Below are 8,103 nucleotides of genomic sequence, written 5' to 3' on the forward strand. Positions count from 1 at the left end.
CTGGTGAGATATAAGTGGGAACGAGAGACAAACAACATCTCGACTGAGAGATAAAAGCGGAGAGAGTAAATGGGGTTTCCCCACTAGAGAGATTTGTAATACTTTGGACAGCTTACAGTCCGACGGGAAGTGAAAGGAATTATGAGATGAGATATTATGACGGATGAGGGATGCTGTATGAGAGAGAGAGAGAGAGAGAGAGAGAGAGAGAGAGAGAGAAATAAACTCTGTGTATCACAAAACGCAACAGCCGGGGCGATAATCAGACAATCTACATAATATTGACGGAGAAGGCAGGAGAGGTCGATGACGGAGAGACGGGAGAAACGGAGGAATGAGGAGGAAGTCGAAACTCCTCTGGAATGAAATGAGGAAGGACCTTTAGTGGCTGGGATGACGCAGAACGCAGCGAATATGAGAGAGAGAGGAGAGAGAGAAGAGAGAGAGAGAGAGAGAGGACTTTTATTGCAGAAACGGATCTCCTCCACTCCAAGCGCGGTTTCGCCTGCCGAACGTCGCTGGCAGCAGCTTAGTTTGTGGGAGACTGTCACTCTTCTTCTTCTTCTTCTTCTTCTTCACGCTGACTCCTCAGCTCGTTTCCCACGAGGTTTTCCTTCGGCAGGTGGTTCCTGGGACGCGGTCATTCCTCTCGTTCTGTTCTAGTTGAGTCTTCAGCTCGTTTCCGGTAGGCCGTCTTTCAGAAGTCTTTCAGATTTTGCTCCGTTAGGACGTACCGCTCTAGGGCTTCGATGTGCGTTTTCAACTGTAAGGGGAAAGAGAGAGAGAAAAAAATGAAGCATACGTGAGTTTTCCGAATTCGTGTTGCTCTCAACATTTAATTAACTAGTTCATTACAACTTGCATAAAGATACTTTTGTGCTCGTAAGTTATATATGAATCTGGTGATCCCTTCTACAAGATACTTATGTATTTCTAAATTATATATGAATCTACTGATCCCTTATACAAGATACTTCTATACTTCTAAGGTATATATGAACCTACTGATTCCTTATAGAAGTTACTTAAGTGCTTGTAATTTATATATGAATCTACTGATCTCTTCTACAAGATACCTATGTATTTGTAAGTTAGATATGAATCTACTGATCCCTCATACAAGATACTTACGTACTTCTAAGTTATAAATTAACCTACTGATCCCTTATACAAGATACGTACTTCCATACTTCTAAGGTATATATGAATCTACTGATGCCTTATACAAGATACTTCTGTACTTCTAAGTTATATATGAATCTACTGATCCCTTCTGCAAGATACTTATGTACTTGGAAGTTATATATGAATCTTCTGATCCCTTATACAAAATACATCTGTACTTGGAAGTTGTATATGATTCTACTGATCCCTCATACAAGTTACTAAAGTACTTGTAATCTACATATGACTCTACTGATCCCTTATACAAGATACTTCTGTACTTGTAAGTTACATATGAGTTTACTGATCCCTTCCACATAACACACATGTATTTGTAATGGTTACAAAGACCTTTTAACATCTCGATATCTTCAAACTAAAAAATAAATAAATAAAAGTTTATTGTGGCTATAATAAATACAGATGCGAGTTGTTCGAGGTGAAACCAAGAATGACAGTGATGGAATTAATCGAGATAAATGTTATATTAAATGCCTAAGAACTAATTACTAACTTTCTTCCGAAAGAGAGAGAGAGAGAGAGAGAGAGAGAGAGAGAGAGAGCTCAATCTTTACTGGATAACTGATTGTAAAGCACGAAAGAGAGAGAGAGAGAGAGAGAGAGAGAGAGAGAGAGAGAGAGAGAGGCTCAATCTTTACTGGATAACTGATTGTAATGCACGAAAGAGAGAGAGAGAGAGAGAGAGAGAGAGAGAACGAAAAAACACAATCTTTGTTGGATAATTGATTGAAAAGCAAGAGAAAGCAAGTGAAGAAGAAGAAGAAGAAGAAGAAGAAGAGAGAGAGAGAGAGAGAGAGAGAGAGAGAGAGAGAGAGAGTCCTTAATCTTTATTGGAAAACTGACTGAAAAGCCCGAGAAGGCAATTGATGAAGAGAGAGAGAGAGAGAAAGAGAGAGAGAGAGAGAGAGAGCCGGTGACGAGTTGAGAGAGAAGTCCTTACAGCGTTGTAGAAGAGACAATGGGTAGGAGCCTCGTCTTCTTCATTCGGACACTGGGGGTTATTGTCGCACAGTTGGCCGTCCTCTATGCATTCAGGCTCGCCCGACTGGTAGGGCGTCGGGCAGTACCTCTTACGAACGCCGTCGCTCCCCATGGGGCACTCTGAAGGGAAGGGAAGAACATGTGTGTTACTTTTTAACGTCTACACTGATGAGGAACAACACCGTTCAGGTGTTCGAAAGTTTTTTTGTTTTTTTTTTTTTTGACATAGAAATATATCTAAATATATAATTGTGAATTTTTTAACAATTTGTTCTTCGCGAGACTGTGATATTATTATCATTATTGTTATTATTATTAAAAATAATGGCAGAATTCACAGAATTGATTTTGTACAATATTCTTTCAATTCTCCTTATGATTTGTCTTTCTAAGGAGAATTAAAAGAATATTGTACAAAATCAATTCTGTGAATTCTGCCATTATTTAAAAAAAAACTTGTTTGATAGAAGGTCTGTTCCAGCATATTATTATTATTATTATTTTTTTTTTTTTTTTTTTTTTTTTTTTTTTTTTATTTTTTTTTTTTTTTTTTTTTTTTTTTTTTTTTTTGCTCTATCACAGTCCTCCAATTCGACTGGGTGGTATTTATAGTGTGGGGTTGCGGGTTGCATCCTGCCTCCTTAGGAGTCCATCACTTTTCTTACTATGTGTGCCGTTTCTAGGATCACACTCTCTGCTGAGGCCCGGAGCTACTTCAGCCTCTAGTTTTTCTAGATTCCTTTTTCAGGGATCTTGGGATCGTGCCTAGTGCTCCTATGATTATGGGTACGATTTCCACTGGCATATCCCATATCTTATTTCTATTTTCAGATCTTGATACTTATCCATTTTTTTCCCTCTCTTTCTCTTCAACTCTGGTGTCCCATGGTATTGCGACGTCAATGAGTGATACGTTTCTTCTTGACTTTGTCAATCAAACGTCACGTCTGGTCTGTTTGCACGTATCACCCTCTCCGTTCTGATACCATAGTCCCAGAGGATCTTTGCCTGATCGTTTTCTATCACTCACTCAGGTTGGTGCTCGTACCACTTATTACTGCAAGGTAGCTGATGTTTCTTGCACAGGCTCCATGTGGAGGGCTTTTGCCACTGAATCATGCCTCTTTTTGTACTGGTTCTGTGCAAGTGCCGGGCATTCACTTGCTATGTGGTTTATGGTTTCACTTTTTTCGTATTGCACTTCCTACATATGGGAGAGATGTTATTTCCGTCTATCATACTTTGAACATATCTGGTTTCTTAGGGCCTGATCTTGTGCCGCTGTTATCATTCCTTCAGTTTCCTTCTTTAGCTCTCCCCTCTGTAGCCATTGCCAATTGTCATCGCTGGCTAGTTCTTTAGTCTGTCTCATGTATTGTCCGTGCATTGGTTTGTTGTGCCAAGTCCTCTGTTCTTTCTGTCTTTTCTCTGTCTCTGTATAGTTCTTTGGGTCTTCGTCTACTTTTATTAGTCCTTCCTTCCCATGCACTCTTTAGCCTACTCGTCTTCACTGGTTTTCAGATATTGCCCCCAGTGCTCTTTTTCGATGTTGACGCAGTTCCCTCCTATACTTAGTAGTCCTCTCCTCCTTCCTTTCGTGTTATGTATAGTGCCTGTCCGTATTTTTGCTCTTGGGTGTAGTGCTTTTTGTGTATTGTCATTTGTTTCCTGGTTTTTCTGATCTATGCTGCGGAGTCTGCCTTCGTCCATTCCACTATTCCTGCGCTTGTATCTGATTACTGGCACTGCCCATGTGTTTATGGCTTTTATCATATTTTGGCGTTGAGTTTTGACTTGAGTATCGCCTTGAGTCTCTGCATATATTCTTTCCTGATCGTGTCTTCATCTCTTGGTGTTTTATATCTCCTCCTTCCATTATTCCCAGGTATTTTGTATCCTGTCTCATCTATGTGTTTGATGTTGCTCCCATCTGGTAGCTTTATCCCTTCAGTTTCTCGTTACTTTGCCTTTTTGTATGTTGACTAAGGCGCATTTTTCTATTCCAAACTCCATCCTGATGTCTCCAGAGTACAATCCTTACAGTCTGGATTAGGGTATCTATTTCCTTGATGCTCTTACATACAGCTTGATGTCGTCCATGAACATCAGATGGTTGATTTTGTGCCTCTTTTCTTGAGTTGGTACCCGGCATCCATCTTCTGTAGTACTTTTGTCATGGGAATCATGGCTACTACGAAGAGTAGTATTATTATTATTATTATTATTATTATTATTATTATTATTATTATTATTATTATTATTTTATTATTATTATTATTATTTGGGAAAAACTCTCTATCACGAGTGTTTATACAATGTTCTATACAATGTTTATACAATGTTCATTTTAATTGTGGGTTCACAATAATTAAAACGTTGAAGAGGATGAACCCAGGGAAGGGTTCGAAAGGTTTTATGAAGTGTTTATAATTTATACACAAACTTTTAACATTTTTATTATTGTGGACCCTTTAGAACATTATTATTAATTATTATTATTATTATTATTATTATTATTATTATTATTATTATTATTATTATTATTATTATTATTATATTTTATTATTATTATCCAGTAGATGAAACCTATTCTCATGGAACAAGCCCACCAAACGGACCATTGACTTGAAATTAAAGCTTCCAAAGAATATGGTGTTCATTAGGAAGAGGTACGAAGAAGTGAAGGGAAAATACAGAGGAAAGAGATCCTACTTATTAAAAGAAAAATAGAGATTTTATTTTGATGGGACTAGAGTAGAATTTTTTTCTTTATAATTTTGATTACTGTCAGTGGTAGACAATACTCAATAATAGCTTGAGTGTAATTTAAGATCCACTGTTATATAAACAAACTTTCTGTTTACGTTTGAACGACTGAGGAGGAACACCGTTCAATTGTTCGATGGTCTTTGTTCTGTCTTTTGCAAATTAATACAATCTATTTACATAATTGTGGATTTATATTACAGAACAGTTTATCACGACACTGTGAATTTCTCAGCAATAGCTTGAGTCTTTAAATGGAGAAAACAGTCAATACTGTATAAATATTCAAATTTCGAAAAAGTTCTCGAGAATCTGTACAATCTTCCTTTACAATAACTGTGGATTGTGTTCTCCAATGCCATTATAATCGTAAAGTTTAATCAGACCACTATATTAGGATCATTATCATTCAGTTTAATGAGACCACATTAATATCACCCTCATTATCATTTATTCATTGTAATCAGGCCACCAATACAATATTGAAAATGATTTTCCTCTAACACTTTTCTTTAAAGTAGAAATAAAGTATCTGCCGTTTAATCAACTCCAAATAAACATAAGCCTAAGGTTTAATACTCCTCATTTTGCTTCGCTGAAATATCTGGCTATTTTCTGAGAGCAACATCTTTTTACTATTAAATTCCAGCGAAAATAAGTTGAAATATCATGGGAGATGAAGTAAAATTAAAAGAAAACCTCCCCTTTACTCTTGCAATAAAAAGCCATACATACATATGATTATACGCTACACCTGCACACACACACACACACAGTAAGATGACCCGCGCTTCTAAAATCACTAAAGGTATCAGTGATTCGAGAGAAAATATTGCTTGCTGCTGTGCTTAATAAGCAAACGGGAGAGAGAGAGAGAGAGAGAGAGAGAGAGAGAGAGAGAGAGAGAGAGAGAGAGAGAGAGAGAGAGGATGGTAACTATAAACGGTCATGTCTTTCACAATGTATTTACAAATAACCTTAATTTATTCCACAACCCAGTCTTCAGTCATAGGATAGATAATTCATGGAATTGAAATATATACTTAATATCTTCGAGCAATATCTTATCAGTGGTAATGGTTATATCTATACTAAAAGAAAACCTTATGTAAAAATGACCACACGGAAGACATTCTAATATTTATATTCAGTTGCCAAAAATAATGACTATAACTCACTGCCTAATGCAATTGCTGCCCCGTTATCTTCAGTAGTTCCGAGTACTTGACTTTTTTTTAAAATTTTCGATTCGCAAGCCATCCATTATCGCTAATACATCGCTTAAAATAGCCACCAATTATCAAAGGATTATAAACTGTGGAAAAACCGCACCTCGCCCTGGGAAACTTGAACACGATACCTCAAGTTCTGCGTTTGGATAAAAAGAAACTGAAAAACAGGAGGAAGAGGAGGAAGAAGAAGAAGGAGAAGAAGAAGAATGAGGAGGAGTAGGAGTAGGAGGAGGAGGAGGAGGAGGAGAAGTAGAAAAAGAAGAGGAAGAGGTCGACCCCGCCTCGGCGGCCAAACTCCGCAAAGCCAATGGTGAGCCTGGCGCGAACCCTTTGATCTGATATCCAGTATGGCTTACTTCAAAATTATGCCCCGGCTTATTTTGTTTTTGTCCTCCACTTTGAGAATGTTTCGATTTTTCTCCCGGGAAATTTAACTTCGGCCGGTCTGAGGTAGTTGGGTGTGTGGGAGGGTAAACTTAAAGCTCTTACAAGAAGTAGGGAGTGGAGAAGGTCTTCCGACTGCCGGAGGAGGGGTGGTTAGGGGGGGGATGGGTCAGCTGGGAGTTCATTCACCAATTTGCTTTTGGGCCGACAGTCGGATTATCGGAGTCTCATTTGCCGCTGAGAGATCTGGCGTTCCTGATCAAGGGGAATGAATACTCGTCGTTTTCATCATCTTCTGCATTTTTAGGACGTTCGTTAGCAATCAATCCATCAAACATTTATCCGGGTCACGGACGAGGAGGAACGACGACGTATAGGTCTAATTGACGACGTATAGGCCTCATTGCGGTGAGGACAACGGAATATATACTACAGTATTTAGGATCAAAGGACGTATAGGCCTCATTGCGGTGAGGACAACGGAATATATATATACAGTATTTAGGATCAAAGGACGTATAGGCCTAATTGCGCTGAAGACAATGGTATATATATTCAGTATTTAGGTTCAGAGGAAACGACAACAATGAACGGTAATTGTCTAAGGCAGGCTGCAGTTAAGAGAGACCATCTGATAATTACAGTTCCGACCTTTCCTAGATAGTGAACCGCCAAAGGTTTTCGGGGGTCGTTATCAAAGACTAGCATTTCTTGGTGGTCATTTTCTTTATGATATTTAAAGTCTTTTGTTGACGTTTTTACGGTAATCCCCAACGGACTTTCACTAAACAAGCCGCAAAGGTGGATGCACACCGGGTTAATTAAAACCTGTGGGGTCAGTCACTATCCAGGAAAAATCCGCAAATTCCAGAGTCAATATCCAGGAAAGATCCGCAAATTCCAGACAAATCCCAGCCCCGTCTGGTTATGTAATAAAAGTTGGGCCGCCAAGATGTGCTTCTTGGTCCCAACTATTATCAAGAAACAAAAGAGAGAGGGACCTGAAACTAAAGGGACACAGAGAGAAAAAGCTAAGAGCGCTGGAAGAAGAAAATGTCGAACATAACTATTAGCCTTAATTGACGCATTTCATTTTTCTTACCCGAAACAAAACAAAAGGTAATGAGTAGGCGAGATCATTTCCAAACTTCGTGTACGCTGTGTCAGGCCTCGAACTTAGTTTAACCCGTAGGGATAAAAGATGTTGAAGGGAAGAGAGAGAGAGAGAGAGAGAGAGAGAGAGAGAGAGAGAGAGAGAGAAGGGACGGTGGGAGGGGTTTTGGGGGGAGGGGGGGGGGGGGAACCTTCTAACTTCTCGGGGCAAATTTAGTTTGTAACAATTGCTCTTTTTCCAAAAATTTCGTTCAGTTCCTCTCATTCCATTGAATTCATTCAAGGTTTTTGTCTGTTGTTCTAACCATGCAGCGAAAAGCTATGCAGAAAGTAGCACATATAGAAGACAAAAACGAAAATATGGAGCTGAAATAACCAAGAATGGTGAAAACATCTTAGATAAATGACCTCGAGATTTTAGATAAACAGATATTCTATAATG

The 8,103-nt window shown here is 38.7% G+C and overlaps 1 protein-coding gene across 1 annotated transcript in view; it reads right to left on the reverse strand.

Annotated features, from left to right (window-relative positions):
* Positions 1 to 442: 442 nt before the first annotated feature.
* LOC135195839 (uncharacterized) overlaps positions 443 to 8,103 on the reverse strand; it is a 27,040-nt gene continuing 19,379 nt past the window's right edge. The window contains exons 2-3 of the mRNA XM_064222356.1: positions 2,126 to 2,286; positions 443 to 763 (exon numbers count right to left, since the gene is read on the reverse strand). Coding sequence (XP_064078426.1) covers positions 698 to 763; positions 2,126 to 2,286 — 227 coding nt within the window. The 3' untranslated portion in view covers positions 443 to 697. The remainder of the gene's footprint in view (positions 764 to 2,125; positions 2,287 to 8,103) is intronic.

Source organism: Macrobrachium nipponense, chromosome 16 (genome assembly GCF_015104395.2).
Source record: "Macrobrachium nipponense isolate FS-2020 chromosome 16, ASM1510439v2, whole genome shotgun sequence".
Classification (NCBI taxonomy): Eukaryota; Metazoa; Arthropoda; class Malacostraca; order Decapoda; family Palaemonidae; genus Macrobrachium; species Macrobrachium nipponense.